The sequence below is a fragment of the Lolium rigidum genome, chromosome 2 (genome assembly GCF_022539505.1).
Source record: "Lolium rigidum isolate FL_2022 chromosome 2, APGP_CSIRO_Lrig_0.1, whole genome shotgun sequence".
Taxonomy (NCBI): domain Eukaryota; kingdom Viridiplantae; phylum Streptophyta; class Magnoliopsida; order Poales; family Poaceae; genus Lolium; species Lolium rigidum.
In genome coordinates this window covers 85257557-85278206 of record NC_061509.1, presented here as the reverse complement: position 1 = coordinate 85278206, position 20650 = coordinate 85257557, and the positions used below count along the sequence as shown (strand labels likewise).

At 42.7% G+C, this 20650-nt stretch overlaps 1 protein-coding gene across 2 annotated transcripts; it reads left to right on the top strand.

Annotated features, from left to right (window-relative positions):
• The first annotated feature begins 8104 nt into the window (after positions 1–8104).
• On the top strand, positions 8105–14932 carry LOC124692043 (probable ADP-ribosylation factor GTPase-activating protein AGD14). 2 transcript variants are annotated; one of them, XM_047225339.1, is made up of 14 exons: positions 8105–8238; positions 8373–8497; positions 9840–9901; positions 10053–10140; positions 10224–10285; positions 10367–10460; positions 10561–11067; positions 11214–11702; positions 11789–11944; positions 13069–13173; positions 13247–13486; positions 13672–13786; positions 13879–13945; positions 14413–14932. In XM_047225339.1, exons 2-14 carry the CDS (start codon positions 8399–8401, stop codon positions 14528–14530), a joined length of 2202 nt encoding a protein of 733 aa, XP_047081295.1. In that variant the 5' UTR covers positions 8105–8238; positions 8373–8398; the 3' UTR covers positions 14531–14932. The 2 variants fall into 2 exon arrangements, with proteins under 2 accessions (XP_047081295.1, XP_047081296.1); XM_047225340.1 differs by having other exon boundaries at positions 8110–8238; positions 13675–13786.
• The last annotated feature ends 5718 nt before the right edge of the window (positions 14933–20650 follow it).

Genomic DNA, 20650 nt, shown 5'->3' with positions numbered 1-20650 from the left:
TGTTAACTACTGTGGAGAACTTTCCTACTGAGGAATCAGGATTTAACACATCAAATGATTTATCAATGAAGTTTGCGACAATAAGTATCCACTCTTTTCCAATTGGACATGGAATGTGTACCTACATATAGTTGATGTGAAAAAAATTAATTAATATTTTATTACGAAATTGAAAGAGCGATTCTGTCAAATATATATTGAGGGTGACAAAGCTGAATGATAAAAAAGAAATACACCAGCCCTGCGTTTTCCAATATGTATCCAACATAATCTAGTGAGAAAATCCTTTTATATTCTGGATTAGAACAATCCAAATTGGGGTCCATCAGTAATTTATGTGCGAAGTCAAAAAGGATAAATGAATGGAAATTAAATTGGAAAACACGCTAATAGCTTCGTTGAGATCATCCGAAAAAAAAAGAGGGTAAAAATGTCGTGTGGAGAATATGATTTGGTAAAAGATTATACAAACCGTGACTTCTTTTATGACGACATGCATGAGAATATCTTTGTCACCAAATTTTCCTTCTTTTCTACGATGAATTTGCTCGGTAGAAGTTAACATGCCATAGCAATCCATTACACAGGGGTGAATCCAACCGCCCGTATTCATAGATAAAGCCAACGTTCTCTGGTTTCTTGGCACCGGAAATTGTACAATAAAATTAAAATTAAATCATGAACGGTTTCTTTGCATGAACGGTTTCTTGACACGAACGGTTTCCTACCTTTAACAAAGATTCAACCATGAAAAAGATTCTTGGCATGAACGATTTCCTACCTTGAATATAAAAAAAGCATGAACGGATTGTTACATGAACGGATTCTTGGCATGAACCGTTTCCTACCTTGAAAAAAAATACAACCATGAACGGATTGTTGGTATGAACGGTTTTGTCACTTGAACATGAAAATAAAAAAGCATGAACGGATTCTTAGCATTAACGGTTTCCTACCTTGAACATATAAAAATAATTGAATGAAGGGACTATAATCATGAAAAAATTCCTTCCTTGAACAAAAATTCAACCATGAACATAAAAATTGAAGCAAATTATTCTATGTTTTCGGAGGCATTTGAGAAACTATGCTACTGCATATCAGAAACCAATTCAGTGAGAAAACTATTCTAGTAGGAGTATTATTTGTTCAAAATTTAAATAGTGCATTTCTCAGAAACCAATTCAAAGAGTAAAATTAAAATATTAACGGTTTCTTGGCATGAACGGTTTCTTGGCATGAAAGGTTTTCTACCTTTAACAAAGATTCAACCATGAACGGATTCTTGGCATGAACGATTTCCTACCTTGAACAAAAATTCAACCATGAACGGATTGTTGGTATGAATTGTTTCTACCTTGAACAAAAATACAACCCATGAACGGATTGTTTGTATGAACGGTTTCGTAGCTTGAACATAAAAATAAAAAGCATGAACGGATTCGTGGCATGAACGAATTCGTGGCATGAACGGATTCTTGGCATTAACGGTTTCCTTCCTTGAACAAAAATACAACCATAAAACGGATTGTTGGTATGAACGGTTTCATAGCTTGAACATAAAAAAAACATGAACGGATTCTTGGCATTAACGGTTTCATTCCTTGAACAAAAATACAACCATAAAAGGATTGTTGGTATGAACGGTTTCATAGCTTGAACATAAAAAAAAAACATGAACGGATTCTTCGAATGAACGGATTCTTGGTATTAACGGTTTCATTGCTTGAACAAAAATACAACCATGAACGGATTGTTGGTATGAACGGTTTCATCGATTGAACATAAAAATAAAAGGCATGAGCGGATTCTTGGCATGAAAGGATTTTTGGCATTAACGGTTTCCTACCTTGTACAATAAAATTAAATCATGAACGGTTTCTTTGCATGAACGGTTTCTTGACACGAACGGTTTCCTACCTTTAACAAAGATTCAACCATGAAAGATTCTTGGCATGAACGATTTCCTACCTTGAATATAAAAAAAGCATGAACGGATTGTTACATGAACGGATTCTTGGCATTAACGGTTTCATTCCTTGAACAAAAATACAACCATGAACGGATTGTTGGTATGAACGGTTTTGTCAGTTGAACAGAAAAATAAAAAAGCATGAACGGATTCTTTAGAATTGGTATGAACGGTTTTGTCAGTTGAACAAATTCTTAGCATGAACGATTTCATACTATGAACTGTTACCTACCATCAGTAATTTTCCATGCACGAATTTTTAGCATGAACAGATTTAGAGCTATACCGGTCTTCCAAATTATTTCATGACATAAATCGAAAAAAAAGTGAAGCACTCGGAGCCTAGCTGAACTAACGCACCACTGATTGTGGCACAAGCTTGCATAGAAATGCAGCACATGCTTCGATTTAATCTCGATTCTCCATGGACCACGGCTAGAACGTTCCTTCAATAAAACTAAAAAGTGAAGAACCACAAGCTTCACGAGGATTTTGGGAAGTGGCTACAATGGAATGCTGAAATTGCCATGGGTTTATTCATCGCACAAAAATCTCATTATTCCTGTAGTATAGGTCTGTAGGTTAAGAAAACAAAAAAGGGCGGAGGCGAACAATGGTGCCATTTGAAGAAGTAATAACACTTCAGTACAACTACTCCTTAATAAATCTAGAAACGGTTCTTACATCTTGTCAATGCAACCCATGACGAAGCGATATGCGAGGTACTAATTAGCGAGTCCTAGGGCGCGGATTTTTTACGGGCAATTTAATTGCTCATATCTAATTGTAGTAATAGGTTAAATGTATCTTATCATGTATGAAAAATCCTGACACCTGCTACCTGCAATTCCTATAAGCTCAGCTAGAAGTTCAGCATCTCCTAGATGAGCTTGTGATCAACCGACGGCATCTTCTCCAGCGAGCAGTCAGCGTCGGTACCATAAGTCTAACACACCAGAAGTCGGCGGAAAAGGTCATGCTCGTGCGAGTTGCTGCAGGGCCTGCCAGCAAGAGCAAAGCAGAGTCCAGGAAGAAGCGGGGCTTGTGATAGCTCTTGCCGGAGGACCAGAACGAGCTCCATGTCTGGACAGCGGCTGGCCACGGAAGAATTCTAGGGGAATCTAGAAACAGTACGCAACCTAGCGAACAACTCCTAAAATCCTAAGGAAAACAACCCACAAATTCCTCTGAAGAAAACCTAATCAGAACGAATCCAGAAGTGCTCGTATGGGGAGAAGATGGAAACGGTACTGACCTTCCGCTGCCATTGCTGGAGACGAATGAAGCAGAACCCAGTGTATAGGAACCAGAACTCGAGCGAAGAAGGGACTGAGGAGCAGACTCGGGGGAAGAATCGGGGAAGGGCTCAGGCGGCTAAATGCACAGAACATAACAAAATGTTGATTCCAGTAACTAGCAAGATAAGTTTTTACAAATTCCTGATGGTAACATTTGACTAACCTGAAGCAAGTCTTCTATGTAGTATGAATTATGAAAAACTGAAGCATTAACACAACATTTAATCATAGTCAATCGAACTGGAGGGCGGATTACTAAATGTATGAAGAGCCAGAAACAGAGAAACAGAGCTATGCTTGTCTTCTTCTTGAGAAATAAATTGTGTATCTGTACAGGCTATAAGTACTTGTGGGCAGCAAACGATTGATAGAAAAAGAAACCTAGGGGGATCTCGAAACAGAGATATGCGTGTCTTCTTACAAGCAGCAACACGGATCTAGAAATGGGGACTATGCGTTGTCTTCTATGGAGTGAACACTAAGAGAGAGATCATGTGCACGATGCATTACAGAGAAAAGAAACCTAGGGGGATCTAAAAAAAGAACGCATCCTAGCGAACCCACCCTGAAATTCCTGCCGGAAAAACACTAATCGGAACAATTCCGGTGAGTGTGCGTAGGGGGAGAAGATGAAAATGGTACTGACCTTCCGCCGCCCGATGGAGACGAACCCGGAAGAACCAGAGCTCGGGCGAAGAAGGGCAGACGAACACACAATCGGCGAAGGACCTTCCGCCTCCGTCGATGGAGATGAACCCGGAAGAACCAGAGCTCAGGCGAAGAAGGGCGGAGGAACAGACTCCAGGGAACATCAGCCGGATATGGGCCGGCCCAAAAGGTGCGTGGGGTGTGCGGCACGTCGTATACACCGACCTGGTCGGTGTATAGGATGGTGCTTTACACCGACCTGGTCGGTGCCTAGCGACGCACCGACCACCCCCCCGTCCGTTGTTGGGCCGGCCCACGATTCCGGCTGGCTGTCCTCAGTTCCCGGACGAAATAGACTGTCACGAGTTCGATTCTCAGTTCCCGATTTTTTCAGTTCGTATTTCGGTGAAGAACTAGACAGTCACGAGTTCGATTCTACCCACCTTAATTTTCTTCAGTTCGTAGATCTTTTGTAAAAAAAATGTACGAAATCGGAATTAAACGAAAAAAAAAAGAAATAGATTCCCGTTTCGTCAAATACTTATTCTTTCAGGTTACTGTTTCTTTTCATATTTTAAATTTTAAAAAAAAGTGATTCTTTCCATATGTTTTTATTTTCTTTTAAAAATATCATACATGAGTATATTCAAATAAACTGAAAAATATCAAAAGTAAGAAGCGTTATTAGATCAAGGTAACTTGTAAATTCAGCAATCACAAACATGAAAAAAAGTTACGGGTACATGGAAAATCTGTCTACTTGAAATGCCAAGTATACATAAGACAAATAAGCTACATAAGACAAAGATGTATGGAAAAATATGTTTATTACAAGGGAAAACTGTCTCGTGATGTCAAAATTTGTTCATCCGATATATATGAAAACTCAAATGGTGAGAACCTCTCGCAAAGGAACATATCGGTGCTTGTAACTTGACAAAGATGATCATCTGCATGCTTCTCTGGAAAGCTACATTTAAATAAGATATTACAAAAAAGTTAGGAAATTCTGATGGTAAAATGTTTGATAAACCTGAAGCAAGTCTACTATGTAGTACAGAACATGAAAAACTGAAGCATTAACAAAACGTTTGTCATTGTCGGTCAAGCTGGAGGGCGGATTACTAAATGTATGAAGCTACACATTTATTCTTCGAAGCAGCAAAAGGACGGATGTAGAAAAATGGGGACTATGCGTTGTATTCTATGGACTGAACGCTAAGCGATAGATCATGTGCACGACGCGTTCCAGAGAAGAAGAAACATAGTTGGATTTAATGAATATGAGATACCAATTCAGACAGAAAATAGTAACTTGAAGGCACTTACAATTTCAATACATCATCTGTCTCCTTGAAAATAAACGGATTCTTCGAATGAACGGATTCTTGGTATTAACGGTTTCATTGCTTGAACAAAAATACAACCATGAACGGATTGTTGGTATGAACGGTTTCATCGATTGAACATAAAAATAAAAGGCATGAGCGGATTCTTGGCATGAAAGGATTTTTGGCATTAACGGTTTCCTACCTTGTACAATAAAATTAAATCATGAACGGTTTCTTTGCATGAACGGTTTCTTGACACGAACGGTTTCCTACCTTTAACAAAGATTCAACCATGAAAGATTCTTGGCATGAACGATTTCCTACCTTGAATATAAAAAAAGCATGAACGGATTGTTACATGAACGGATTCTTGGCATTAACGGTTTCATTCCTTGAACAAAAATACAACCATGAACGGATTGTTGGTATGAACGGTTTTGTCAGTTGAACAGAAAAATAAAAAAGCATGAACGGATTCTTTAGAATTGGTATGAACGGTTTTGTCAGTTGAACAAATTCTTAGCATGAACGATTTCATACTATGAACTGTTACCTACCATCAGTAATTTTCCATGCACGAATTTTTAGCATGAACAGATTTAGAGCTATACCAGTCTTCCAAATTATTTCATGACATAAATCGAAAAAAAAAGTGAAGCACTGGAGCCTAGCTGAACTAACGCACCACTGATTGTGGCACAAGCTTGCATAGAAATGCAGCACATGCTTCAGTTTAATCTCGATTCTCCATGGACCACGGCTAGAACGTTCCTTCAATAAAACTAAAAAGTGAAGAACCACAAGCTTCACAGGATTTTGGGAAGTGGCTACAATGGAATGCTGAAATTGCCATGGGTTTATTCATCGCACAAAAATCTCATTATTCCTGTAGTATAGGCTGTAGGTTAAGAAAACAAAAAAGGGCAGAGGCGAACAATGGTGCCATTTGAAGAAGTAATAACACTTCAGTACAACTACTCCTTAATAAATCTAGAAACGGTTCTTACATCTTGTCAATGCAACCCATGACAGAAGCAGTATGCAGGTACTAATTAGCAGTCCTAGGGCGCGGATTTTTTCTGGGCAATTTAATTGCTCATATCTAATTGTAGTAATAGGTTAAATGTATCTTATCATGTATGAAAAATCCTGACACCTGCTACCTGCAATTCCTATAAGCTCAGCTAGAAGTTCAGCATCTCCTAGATGAGCTTGTGATCAACCGACGGCATCTTCTCCAGCGAGCAGTCAGCGTCGGTACCATAAGTCTAACACACCAGAAGTCGGCGGAAAAGGTCATGCTCGTGCGGAGTTCGCTGCGGGGCCTGCCCGGCAAGAGCAAAGCAGAGTCCGGGAAGAAGCGGGGCTTGTGATAGCTCTTGCCGGAGGACCAGAACGAGCTCCATGTCTGGACAGCGGCTGGCCACGGAAGAATTCTAGGGGAATCTAGAAACAGTACGCAACCTAGCGAACAACTCCTAAAATCCTAAGGAAAACAACCCACAAATTCCTCTGAAGAAAACCTAATCAGAACGAATCCAGAAGTGCTCGTATGGGGAGAAGATGGAAACGGTACTGACCTTCCGCTGCCATTGCTGGAGACGAATGAAGCAGAACCCAGTGTATAGGAACCAGAACTCGAGCGAAGAAGGGACTGAGGAGCAGACTCGGGGGAAGAATCGGGGAAGGGCTCAGGCGGCTAAATGCACAGAACATAACAAAATGTTGATTCCAGTAACTAGCAAGATAAGTTTTTACAAATTCCTGATGGTAACATTTGACTAACCTGAAGCAAGTCTTCTATGTAGTATGAATTATGAAAAACTGAAGCATTAACACAACATTTAATCATAGTCAATCGAACTGGAGGGCGGATTACTAAATGTATGAAGAGCCAGAAACAGAGAAACAGAGCTATGCTTGTCTTCTTCTTGAGAAATAAATTGTGTATCTGTACAGGCTATAAGTACTTGTGGGCAGCAAACGATTGATAGAAAAAGAAACCTAGGGGGATCTCGAAACAGAGATATGCGTGTCTTCTTACAAGCAGCAACACGGATCTAGAAATGGGGACTATGCGTTGTCTTCTATGGAGTGAACACTAAGAGAGAGATCATGTGCACGATGCATTACAGAGAAAAGAAACCTAGGGGGATCTAAAAAAAGAACGCATCCTAGCGAACCCACCCTGAAATTCCTCTGGAAAAACACTAATCAGAACAATTCCAGTAGTGTGCGTAGGGGGAGAAGATGAAAATGGTACTGACCTTCCGCCGCCCGATGGAGACGAACCCGGAAGAACCAGAGCTCGGGCGAAGAAGGGCAGACGAACACACAATCGGCGAAGGACCTTCCGCCTCCGTCGATGGAGATGAACCCGGAAGAACCAGAGCTCAGGCGAAGAAGGGCGGAGGAACAGACTCCAGGGAACATCAGCCGGATATGGGCCGGCCCAAAAGGTGCGTGGGGTGTGCGGCACGTCGTATACACCGACCTGGTCGGTGTATAGGATTCGCCAGAAAAGTACTCCTCGCTGTCGGCGATTAGCCTAAACCGTGGGACCAGTACTGGATGGAGACCAAAACAAACCGCAACAGAAACGACGGTCACCTCCAGCTCACCAAACCTGGAGAAACCATCACCAAACCCCCCGCCGTCCCTTCCACGCGGGCCCCATAAAGCCTCCGGCCCCACCGTCCCTCTAGAAGCCGCCTCCCTCCCGCAGCCCGGCGACCGGCTTCTGCCGGTCCACACCCGAAAAGTTGACCGGCAGCCTTCGCGCTGCCTTCTTCTCCTCCTTCGCCGGTGAACGAGTAAACCCCACGAGAAAAAAAAAAACACTTTGATTAGTTCGATTTTCTTAAGCCAAGCAGCTCAGCGGCGACAGCCAAAGCAGGGACCTTTCCCGTTCGCCGCCACCGCCACCTCCCCGTGCGGGATCTCGCGCTCGCACGCACGCGCGCGCGCACCGAGGAGGAAGGCTCCGCCGGTGAGGGGCTCGTCGATTCGGCCGTTTGACCCGTCGTGATCGTGGCCGGATCTGGCGGGGCGTCGCCGGATCTCGGGCCATTTCCGGGGCGGGCTGCTGCTGATATTTTTGGGTGGTGTCTTTTTTTCTCGTAGGGTTTGCCGCGGTCGGGCGTCCGGCGATGGCGAGCCGGGTCAAGGAGGATGAGAAGAACGAGCGGGTCATACGCGGTCTGCTCAAGCTCCCCGCCAACAAGCGCTGCATCAACTGCAACAATCTGGTACTTTTTCCATGCTGGCTCCGCCTACTTCTCCTGCTAAATGCTAAATGTGGTCGGATTTGAGAGCGAGGTTGGGTGCTGGCAGTCTCTAGAGTGGATTTTGCAGATTATTTGACCTCATCCGCCATCCTTGCTGGAAATGGTGCTGGGTCTAAAGCTAGCTAATCCGTCAACTCGGTGCCATTCTGTGCCGGCGTGGTAGGGTTCTCATCGACAGCCACATCATCGTCTTGTTGTGTGGGTCAGAGCAAAAAGGGTAGCCTCAGTGCTGGAAATCGTGCCGTGTTTCGAATTACGGTAGTCAAGCAGCATGACATTGCGACGTAACATGAGCCCAAGCTATCAATAAGGAAAGCGACAACGGATTATGGGCGTCCCAGGTGGAGGCGCCACGCGTTGCCGCCATTCTATGCTCGCTCTCTCAGTTGCTAGGCTGTTTTAGAGCTCGTTTGACTTCATCTGCGACGGTTGCTGGAAATGGCGCTAGTTTTAAAGCTATTTCGCAAGTCATATGAATGTTAAGCTTCGTGCCCTTTCATGCTCACTCCCTAAGTGGCTAGGTGCACATCGAAGCTACCAATGTGTTATGAACGGTCCATGTACTGCTATGCTCAAAAGGGCCGACACATGCCATTCGCATGATATCTACCATTATTTGAGACACTTTCAGTAGCTTGCTTCGTCTGCCACGGGATGGGGTGATTTCAAGGTGGCACCCCTTTTATTTAGACGTATTAATTGGAACTTGCCTAATTAGCTATGCATCGAAATCACATTAATTGTATGCTCTATAGCTCTATGGTCTATCCAATGTAATTCGACCAATCTTATCATTTTTTAAACTTGAAGAGCTTCGTAATATGGACAAGTCGGATGTGATTGACAGTAGAAACAGTTCAGTGTGCCCATTAAAGTCCTGTCCTAACATTTCTAAGCTCAGATTTGTTCCGAATTTTTTTGTGCGATTCAGTTTTCCTTGCATTTTATTCCGCCTCTCTCATTGAAGAGGCAGGGGGAGGTGTTTAGGATTTTTTTCCACTGCCCCCGATAAATAAAAACACACATATTATGGTATAGAGTGCAAGTATTTTGCCATAATCCAGACATAAATTTTATCCCCTTTTTCATTTATGACCTCTTTCCCCCAGCTCAGTTCTACTGCTTATTTGGATATCTATGTGACCATAAGTTTTCCAGCCTTAATCATGTTCCATTTGCATTCTGAACTAAAGAGTGCCAGCTTGTGAATCATATAGGCCATTTTACCATCTCTTGTTGCTTGTATTGGTTGACCTTCCTAAACATTGAAACACTTATGCATTACATATATTGGTATGAACAGGGACCACAATATGTATGCACAAATTTCTGGACCTTTGTTTGCACCAATTGCAGTGGAGCACAGTAAGATTTCTATTCAGTTCTCTTTCATTTTTTTCTTTTTCCGTTAGAGCACTATGGTAGAGTCAATTAACAGGTTGCCCACCCCAATTTGGAACAAGTCAAGCGAGCATTTTATAGTAACTGCTTGACTTTTATTTTCTGCTCCTCCTAGCCGAGAGTTCACACACCGGGTGAAATCAGTTTCCATGGCCAAATTTACTGCTCAAGAAGTTACTGCTCTGCAAGGAGGAGGGAATGAGGTGTTTTTCATGTTTCTCTGAATTTTCCATCAGTTCACGTCTTCTTGTCTAATAACTTGACATGGGTTTTGCATATCCTGTAGCGTGCAAGAGAAATATTTTTCAAGGATTGGGATGCTCAGCGCAATCCATATCCTGACAGCAGGTTACCTTTCTTTGTTCAGCTTCAAGGTTATAAATTGTTTGTTTTTCCTTCGGAATTATGACCTGTTTCTTTTTGTCTTAGTAATACGGATAAATTGAGGACTTTCATCAAGCATGTTTACGTGGAACGGAGATATACTGGAGAAAGAAGCTCTGATAGACCACCGAGGGGAAAGGTGATGCTGGCTCCTTGTAGCTCTATCATTTTTCAGCGGTGATTGCATTCAGTTCTGGATTTTTTTATATCTTATTTGCTGCCTGATTTGCATATTTCAGGATGATAAGGATGAACAGAGTGAAAATAGAAGATCTGATGGAAATCGGGGTGGTTCAAGAAGTCCACCGTATGGTGAAAGTTACTCTGACCGTCGGAGTTATAGTGGTCGTAGTGATGACAGAAATTCCAGACATTCCTATGGAGAACGTAGTCCTGGTTATGACCAGAATGACTATAAGAAGAGTCCCCGCTACTTTGAGGGTGTCGACGATAGATCTGGCAAAACAACTCCAGTTCAAAGGTTTGAGGACCGCAGGTTTTCTGAACCAAGAAAGTCAGAGACTGGCTCTCCAAATTATGAGAGAGAAGCCAATGGATCTAGTCCTCCTGTTGTACGGCCAGTGAGGGAGATATTGGGTGATGATGCTCCTCAACTTCGGGTTGGTGAACCTCCTAAGCTGAATGTAGCCAGACCGATTGACCCTCCAAAATCGAATGTAGCCAAACCGATTGACCCTCCGAAACCAAATGGAACCAGGACCATTGAACCTCCACCTCAGGCACAGGTTGTCCTACTCGCTCTTGGTGTTTTCTCTCTCTCAGAAACTGCTTTTAGATACCCTTGAAATGCCATTCTTTTGTGCAAATATTCTTAATCTGAGATCTTGACACAAAATTGTAACTGTTTGTCTTACATGTTTCATAACTGTAGAGGACGACATCCATTGCCAGCAGTATTGGTTCTTCTGAAGGGACTTCAGAACAGATAAAGGCAGCTAGTCCAGTCAGTTTAATTGATTTTGGGGCAGATCCTGAACCTGCTGCATCTGCCCCACCATCGCAGGCAGGCTCTACACCACAACAGCAGCCTGTAAATGCACAGCCACCACCACAGCCTGTTAATGCAACAGTGCCACAGCCTGTTTTTGAACAAGGCAAAAGTGCTCCATCAGCGAGCGGTGGTGATTGGGCATCTTTTGATGCTTTTAGCCAGCAACAAACACCACAAGTCGGCAGCACTGTAAATCCGCTTGAGTCTGTACTTGCACAACTATCATTCTCTGAAACACCCTCTGCACCCAATACATCAGCTTTTCCAACTTCTGTTGATCCAAGAGCAAATGACAGAGGGCTGTCATCCATGATAGAGCAGTCACATTCTTCGTTATTTGGTGCACCCCATGGAACCTCAGGCAATCAGGTACCTCCCTTTGCAGAAAATTTCAAGAAGTGTGCAGTTCAGTGTTTTTCTTTTTTCTTGAAAGAAGTTGTGGTATACCTTTGCAGGCCCCAACAGGAATGCCCATCCAAGGATCTTCAGTTCCTGCCTCTATGGGTGGTCTTACATCTCAAGTGCCTTCAAGTTCTCAAGGAACCAGTGGTGTTCAAGACGGAACATCTTCTGGTGACAGCAAATCCAGTGGGAGGAAACCACTTCCAGCGGTACGTGATTACTGCTTGTAGATTACCGCTTCCAGATTGCATGCCATACACTAAAGTTACTGTAAACTGTAAAGTACTGCTTCCTCTGTTTCTGAATCCAGTTAAGTTTTTTGTTTTGCAGTCTCGAGTGTGCAACTTTTCTGTTACTTTTTATATAAATATGATATGTTGGTAAAATATTATCATAAATTTATATAGGAAAATAAAATTTCGTGTCAATTTTAATGATACAATTCTCACTTAACCAATATAAATATTTTATTCATTAGTTGACAAAGTTTGATGAGTTGACTGTGCATTTTTTTAAAGCGTCATCTATTCTGGAGCAAAAGCAGAATGTTAATATAAAGGGTCATACCATCATAGAATAAACTAACTTTATTCAGTCTAGTAGATCCATGACATTACCTCAAAAGGATGATAGAAGCAGATAATTTGCTTTGCCGAGTAGTTCCTTGATGATAGAAGCAGATAAAGGGTCATTCCGGAAAATATTGCAAGGCAATCATAAGTCCTGAGAAGACTGGGTATTCTCTTGATGCATCAGAGGCGGGGAGAATTCTTCTTAACTAGCACTAGTATGTCTAGTTGTAGGCAGAATTTATTGTGCCAATATAGCATGTGATTGGCCATCATAGGTTACATACTTTAGTCTGTAAAGAAAAATGCAAGGGTCTTAAAAAAGAGAACAATGCAAGGCTTTGCTAGGGCCAGAAAAGAGTTATTGATTTTGTTTCGATGCACTGGGCATCCCACAATGCTGTATCTCATTAAGCCGACAATGTATATCTGAAGAAATAAGATGGTAGATAGAAAACTAAATAAGTGGTGGAGCCTATGATCAGCGGGAAAGTTGTGGTAGGCATTGCTTGAGAACTTGTTTTCCATAAGTTAGTGTTTTTTTGTAACTCGTGTTGGTCGATGTTGACCCTGCCTGTTCAGCATCTTGTGCTCCTATATGTCACATGTGTTCATCTGCAAGGCCATTGCCTAATTGTCAATTGAAGACAAGTGTGCCAATTTTAAAAAACTTATTTGAGAACGATAAACTGGTGTTGTCAAAACCATTCCAGTAAATATAATCATTGCACCAGCATACTTAACATTGGATTGAATCTTTGCAGGATTTCTTTACCTCGCTCTATCCATCAGCAGCTCAAACAATGCCTGGCTGGCAAAGAGCACCCCAACCTGGAATGGGATTTGCCATGCAGTACCCTGCTGGAATGGTATTCATTCTCGCATTAGCAATTAGTATGATTTTTATCCAAGATATTTGTCTGAACAAAAATATGCTTCCAGTTACAGGGAATGCAAGCATATCCACAGACAGCATATTCTCAACCTACATATCAACAACCTGCATATCAGCAGCCTGCATATCAACAACCTGGATATCAGCAACCTGCATATCAACAACCTGCATACCAACAACCTGCATACCAACAACCGGCGTATCAGCAACCGGCATATTCCCAACCTGCAAAAGCTTCAAATCCTTTTGACCTCGGAAATGAGGCAGCTCCGATTCAAGCTCACGCGGTATGACTGAAATACTCAACTATTCTACATAATATTGGAAATTAGAATCATATGGTATACTCTTCATGCCGTTATTGTAAATGTTGAGCACATAATAATTATCAAGTGAATCAGTTTGAACAATTCTGCTTGGTGTTCAGTAAGTTCATCATATGTTCTATTATTAATTTTTGTTCTGGCCTTAGCAGCCCCTATCTGGAGCACCAGCAGGCCCTACTCCCCCAACATTTCTTGGTAACTCAAGTTTTGGAGTTCCACCACAGCAACCTCAGCAGCTGTATCCGTCAACTGCACCTCAAAGTATTTACATAGTCCCCGTCACAATCTCTACAATTTTGCTCTTTATTATCATTACTTTTTGCACGCTGTACTAATTTATGGTTCAACTTCAGACCATTACATGATGCAGCACGTTCCAAGCAACATGTCTGAGCAGCTACCTAACAGCATGCTTCCAAGGTGAGCTATTGCTGTATTTATTATAAGTTGAAATTTTAGTGCTACGTTCTGCATCTGAGCTGAGTTTTTTCTTACTATTCTATTAAACATCCTAGTTGTATAAATGTACTATTAAATATGAACCAACCTTCTCCGCAAAAAAGAAAAGAAAAAGAAACAGGCCTAAAAATAGAACTTGCTGAACTGTATGTTCTGCCCATTGGATCATATTGGATGGTTGAGATCATCCACTGGATGCTACCAGCTTTGAAAGCTACCCTCCAATTATTTCACCTTCCTACTAGTAGCACCCTATCTCTGAAAGCTATCCAGTCAATTATTTCACCTTCATACTACTAGCACCCCACCTTAAAGTGGCACGGACAGTCGTTTTTTGCATCTCCCAAATGCAATAGAGCAGTCGACGCTGTAAATTTCATTGTGAATTTTCTGGTTTCAACATCGATGTCTAACTTGTGTCATCACAGGCAACAAGGAGGGCCAGGCTCCCTTGGCATTGGCTATGATCAACAAGCTGCTCCCAGGTACTCCCAGCCAAGCACCCCACCTTCCTATGGTGCTGTCGGTGGAAATCCTTTTGGGTAGAAGGCTCAAATTTGCACATACCATGTTCTGTTTATGGAATCTCCTGCATCTCCAGACCACTGGTTGGCGGTGTCCAAATAGATCAGAATGCACAAAGCACTTGAGAAAAATTGCTTCCGACTTGGTCTGGAAGTGAAGGTGGGGATAAGAAGGAGCATGAGTTCTTTTCTTGTATATTTTTTTGTTTGGTGCATTCTGTATGTGTTGCATCCAATGTATATTCATAGAGACCCCATATGCCTCGGATGGTTTTTGATTGGGATCTTATGAGTGGCTGCATCTGATAGTTGTATTCTTAGTTCAGAATGCTATTTGTAGTCCAGCTGGCTATTCAATTTTAATGTTTATGGCAATGTCTGACTGAATGATGTATAATTGTGATTTATCAGTTGTTTTGCCTCAGCTATTGTATTACAGATCATTTGGTTGTACCAGTTGCCACCCGGTTCTTCTTCCTTGCATGGCTGTTTTTTTACGATTCTTGACAGGAGCGTTAATGCAACAGTACCCACCCTCATAGCAGCAAAAGGAATGCAAATTGTTCTTCGGGCCTTTCATCTCATCTGCTGTCATCACTTGTTGGACCTCACACTGACACCGCATAATGTACAGAACCGAAAATAACCCGCTCAAAGATGCATCTTCTACCAGCTCAGAAACAAGAAAATCAGGGGATAACATGCTGCTTAAAGATTCTTCCGGCTGCTACTATGGCACAGAGACCTGACTCGGTTATGCTGCTCTATCGAGTGGAACCAAATCACAGGCATCATCAAAACCAGCAGCAGAATGTGCAACAGCAACAGCAGGAACAATTTCAGGATTTCCAAGTCCCCCTGTTTCCCCTTTCCTCCCCATTCTTAGAGCATCTCCACACGTTGGCGCTCCCTAACCAAAATTCGGCGCTATTTAGCGTTGATGGATGAAACTTTCGGTCTGAGGAGGCCCAGTTTTCCAGCGGTTTCTTCAATATTGAGATTCCTGAGGTAGTGATCAATCAACTCCAAGAATTATGGTCTAGTGGTTATTGATGAGGGGCATATCACCAAACCTGAGCTAGCTAAGGAGTTTACTGGTATCTACATAATTAATTGGCTATGGCAAATTAGAGAGGTGACGTAGCAGTCTTTCCTAGTGAAGTTTCCTCCACACTTACTAGTTGAACAGGTAATTGGCTATTCAAGATTTGGCTTGACTAAAGCTGGTGCCTGGGTGAAGGTGGAAGCTTGGAACGATGACCCCGATCCTATTGTTGTTATGCATGAAGTTTGGATGAGGATCTTTGGCTTGCAACCACCTTGATGTGAGTGGAGCTGTATTGACCAAGTTGTGTCTGTGTGTGTGGCATTCTCCAAGAGATTTGATTGGCTTAGTATGTTCAAAGATCGTGCTGAAATGGTTAGGGTCAAGATTAGGTGCAGGGATCCTAGTAAGATACCAATGGGTAGACTGTTTCATTTCCATGGCAAATTCTATCAGCTGATGTTTGAAGTGAAAGGGGATCCTGGCATTGGAAATGGTGATGACCCCTCTCCTCCTCCTCCTCCTGATGATCAAGATGGCAGTGGAAATGGAAATGAAGGGAAAAGAACTGATGGTCATGATGCCATGGAGACATATGGGAAGAACACTGCAAGGGGAGCTACTTCGTCCAATAACTTCAAGGTGTCTGGTCAGAGTGCCCCAAATACTAGTCATAGTACTAGAAGAGGAGGTGCTAGGGAAGAAGAATCTAGAGGGTATGTCAGTGGTAGTGTTGTTTATGACCTGCTGATGAAGAATGTGTGTATTGGTGAAGATGGAAAGTTTGTGTGGAATAATGGTGATGTGGAAGATGGTTTTGAAACTGAGAGGAAATGAATGGTTTTCTTATAGAGGATCGGGATCAACCTTCTTTCCAGCAGAAGATTGATCAGGTGGCAGATATCAGTGTGGGGGAGGCCATGGACCTGGTCTTACTTGCTGAAATATTGCCAAACTTTGAAAAGATCAACATGAAGGGCAATGAGAACTTGGAGGTTTTTGGAGAAACAAGAAGATGGACAAGAAAGGCAAGGAATGGGGTCATGTTCAAGCCACCATACAAAGCTCTAGGGTGGACAAATCTGTGAAGGTGCTAGATAAAGTTGTGGAGTACAAGAAAAGGACCAACCTGGATGAGCCCACCAAGAAAATGAAAGGTCTAATGCGCTCTAATCCTTTTCAAGCTCTTCAAGTTGATGTTTCTTGATTCTATGTCTAGGGATGTTGGTATTGATATTTCTGTTATTAGTGATAAATGTGGCAACTTTGATGTTAATGTTGAATTACCTGATATTCCTAGAATAGGTGTTGATCTTCTATGAATAGTTTGCAAATAGGTAAAGGTGCAGACAATGTGTTAGGGGAAAAAGATAGGAGCGTGTGTAGGTGATATAGGACAAGAAGCTAAGCATTCTCCTAAACCTGCTTCTAGATCTAGTGTGGCTACTAATATTAGGAATAAAGCTTCTGGTGTGTGGGACATAGATGATAGTTTAGATGAAGTAGAAGATAAATGGATTGAAGTCATAATAAAATCTCGGGGCATGCCCGACATGAATAAAGGCATATGTTAGTTTCTTTTGTTAATATCAGGGGTATTACTGCCCCGGGAAAAAAATGCATAGAAGATACTATCGTTCCCCTGAAAGTTGACTACATGCCTGCTAATGGTACGACGGGTGGGATTCTAGTAGGTATAAGCTTAGAGTCTTTGAGGTTATGGCTTGGGAAACTAAGACTTCTTTGTAAATGTTGTAATCAAAATTAGAAATTCTGGTGTGAATTAGACTTTCCACTGTCTATGGTTCCCCTTATGAGAAAGGTTAATATGAGTTTATCTCTGAGCTACATGAGTTATTCCTTAATTGGGATGGACCGACTATGATTGATGGGGACTTTAACCTAGTTAGACACTACTAGAAAAAAAGCTATTAGTGACGCACCTCTTTTTGCTACCAGTGCGCCACTACTAACACACCAGGTGCCGCTGGTAGTGGCCCATGGTGTGCCACTGATAGAATTTCTGGTGCGCCACTAGTAGTTGTTCCTAGTGCGCCATTGGTACTCGTAGCCGGTGCGCCACTGATAATATTCTTCGTGTGCCACTGGTAGTAGCGTATGGTGTGTCACTAGTATGCCATTTGGTGCGCTACTGCTATTAAATCGATTTTTTTCTGTTTTTCTCTTATTTTTACATGTTATAGAATACAACACAACATATACAGTTTGCAATACAGTATAAATAGAAAAATTGATCATATCGGTAATAAGATGATCTCACAGATCATACTTCATCACATTAGCCTCCGAATTTGAAATAGCGAACAAAGTTCAAATATGGTTGTGTAACAAATGCCTCTTGCAATTTAATTTCATTTCCTCTGCCATTTTATGAGGGCTTTGGAATGCTAGAAATAGCTTAGTTTTTAATAGATCATCTTGGATTGATATTATGCAGGTTTAGAGATTGTTGCTAGTTTCCTGGAAAACTGGAAGGTTCCTTTCAAAGATCAAAGCTGAAGAGAGGTGGATCTGCTCTCAAATCACCTGGTTTCTCTCCTCAAAGGCCCCACTGGACTGAAGTCAAGTTAAGGTGCACCAGTTTTGACTGGGTTTCATCCTCGGCTGAGGCCTCGCAGTTGGAGCATGGCGGAAGAGCATCAATGGCTTTCCTGAAGGAGCATCGTGAGGAAGAGAACTCAATCCATTTAGTTCTAGATTAGTTTCGGTTAGGGTAGTTTTAGCTTTAGCAGTGGCTGAATGTGTTTCACTTTGAGCTGCTTTTGGCGAGCTCCTGGGGCTCTGTTTTTTCTCTTTCGTAGCTGAGAACTGTGGTTTAGTGCTGGAACAACCTTTTGAACTCTGTGGTTTCATTTTGATTGAATGAAACCGGGGGGCTATCTCCTTGTGAATCTAAAAAAAAAAGCCTGATAATCAGAGTTCAACTTCTTCTTAAGTGAACCTGAGCCAGCTAATGCCTAATGGAAGACCATCAGGACCATATTGTGCGTTTGAAAGAACACTTAGCAGTTGCTCATAATCTCGTAAATACTTCTTCACCTGCAACCTTATGCACAATCTTCAGTGTTCAATCACCCTTGTAAAAGATTGGCGCTCAAATACTTTGGGCCAACACATAGGAGGGCAGTGCCATGCAGTCTTTCATGTGTCACGGCCAAAAGATTGTGTGCAAGGTACACCGCTGTGTTCACAAAATTAGCAATAATCACGGAGCAATTTCAAACACCATAGACGAAGACATCCCGGACAGAAGACTAGGTCGCGGTTAGCTCGGCTGGATTTTTGCACCAGTGGTGCAGTGGGAACAAATCTCACATCTTGTTCCAGACGGGTCACAGTGCAGATTTAGCTTATTGTTTTGTCGCCTAAGCCGACCTTTTTTTGCAGCGGGTAGGAAAGCGAGGCCCCATTGTTTGGTTGCCTGCTTCCAGCCCAATTTACACGCACGAAAACACAAATCAGCGGTTTAGTTGCACAAATCACAGTTTCATATCCTTACCACAATTCAAATAGGGTGAGAATACCATGCCATAGCATGTTACATACGATCACACACCATTCAGAAAAACAACATCCTCACGATCACCACGATGAGGAGACGATGATGTAATCTTTGACCCGAATCTGGCGTACCTCTGGTGGTGATTCTTGTAGAGCATGCACTTCCTCTAGCGGTAGATGTGCTAATGGCACTGGCTCATCGATGTCCTGATCTGCCATATGAACTCATCTTCCATGAAGGTGAGGTACTCTTGATGTACCTCCTCCAATGTTTCATACCCTCTGTACCTCTGTTGTTGGACTAGTCACTAACTTAGTCTTGACAAATCCTACATGAGTTGTAGATTCCTCGAACCCGTCCGCGGAACACCACATACCACTAGCACGGCATAAGAAGAACAGTTAATCGATCACGACCATGAACCAATTCATAACAGAGCAATAGAACTACACGAGTGTTGACAACCAATGATAAACTAATAGGGGCATGCATGATCATTCTAAAAGTGGATCACAATTTCATCCTACACTACTATGGTGCCATTCTACCACCACAACAAAAGTGGGTGTCATCCTAACTCCGCAAGTTCACCATCACCTGAGGGGTTAGTATATATCACCTCATCATAGTTACAAAATGGGGCCATCAAATGTCTTTCAACTCTAGGTACTGCTAAAATATACATTATCAACATCATCATCAAGGTCATCAACTCCGTGCATGCATCCCCTAAATCACCCCCTCAAGGGCACCACTATAGCTTGCAGTGGTACTTGGCAAGGAAGTTCCTTAGCCAGAAGACGCGGTGTGGCTCGATCATGCCCACAAAGATGCAACCCTGGGCCTTGTCGTTGACGAGGTGGCTCAGCGCCGCCATGAGATCCTCCTCGGTGAAGCCAAGCATGTCCATGACCGCGTTGTACATGTCAGGGTGCATGTCCGTGGGCTTGTTATCCCTGATGGCCTGTGCGACGTCCTTCACAGCAACAGTCATGTTGGTGAAGGCTACCAGCTCGTCGGCGCCGAAGGCACCTCTCTTCCTCTTGCCGGCAGTCGCCTTGTCAGGCGCGTCGGCAACCTTCTCAGGTGGCCCATCGAGGATGATCGTGTCGGACCCCTGGGTTTCAACATCCACAGGTGAAGGAGTAGCTGCAGCCGAGCCCAGGGGCTCACTGGATCCCATGGCGTACTTGCCGGTGGCGGGGCCGAAAGAGAAGATGGTATGCATCTCGCCGTAGTTCGCAATGGGCACATTCAAGAACTCTGCGTCCTTTGGGTGATCATACGATACGAAGAGACAATGATGTTAGTTCTGCTCGTCGCTGATTAAAAGAGTTAGTGAGGTGGACTGAGCATGCTCACCGCGACGTGCCCGTAGTAGTGCTCACCCTCAAGGATGATGCATTTGGTATCCTCGCACCACTGAGTCCCGCTTAGATCGCGGAGCCTGCTAATGGTGAGTCACCTCTGCCTCCACTTCCTCAGGTGGTTGTACACCTGAGTGGAGCACGCGAAGACACCACAGTGTTCAAACAGGACCTTCGCCACAGCAGTCAGATAGACTTCCTTGAATC

Bases quoted from the DNA above. Each gene is read 5' to 3' on its own strand.
- LOC124692043 (XM_047225339.1), top strand. From the start codon at position 8,399: ATGGCGAGCCGGGTCAAGGAGGATGAGAAGAACGAGCGGGTCATACGC. The intron at 9,902-10,052 runs GTAAGATTTCTA...TGCTCCTCCTAG, and splicing joins ACCAATTGCAGTGGAGCACA to CCGAGAGTTCACACACCGGG. The intron at 10,286-10,366 runs GTTACCTTTCTT...TTTTTGTCTTAG, and splicing joins AATCCATATCCTGACAGCAG to TAATACGGATAAATTGAGGA.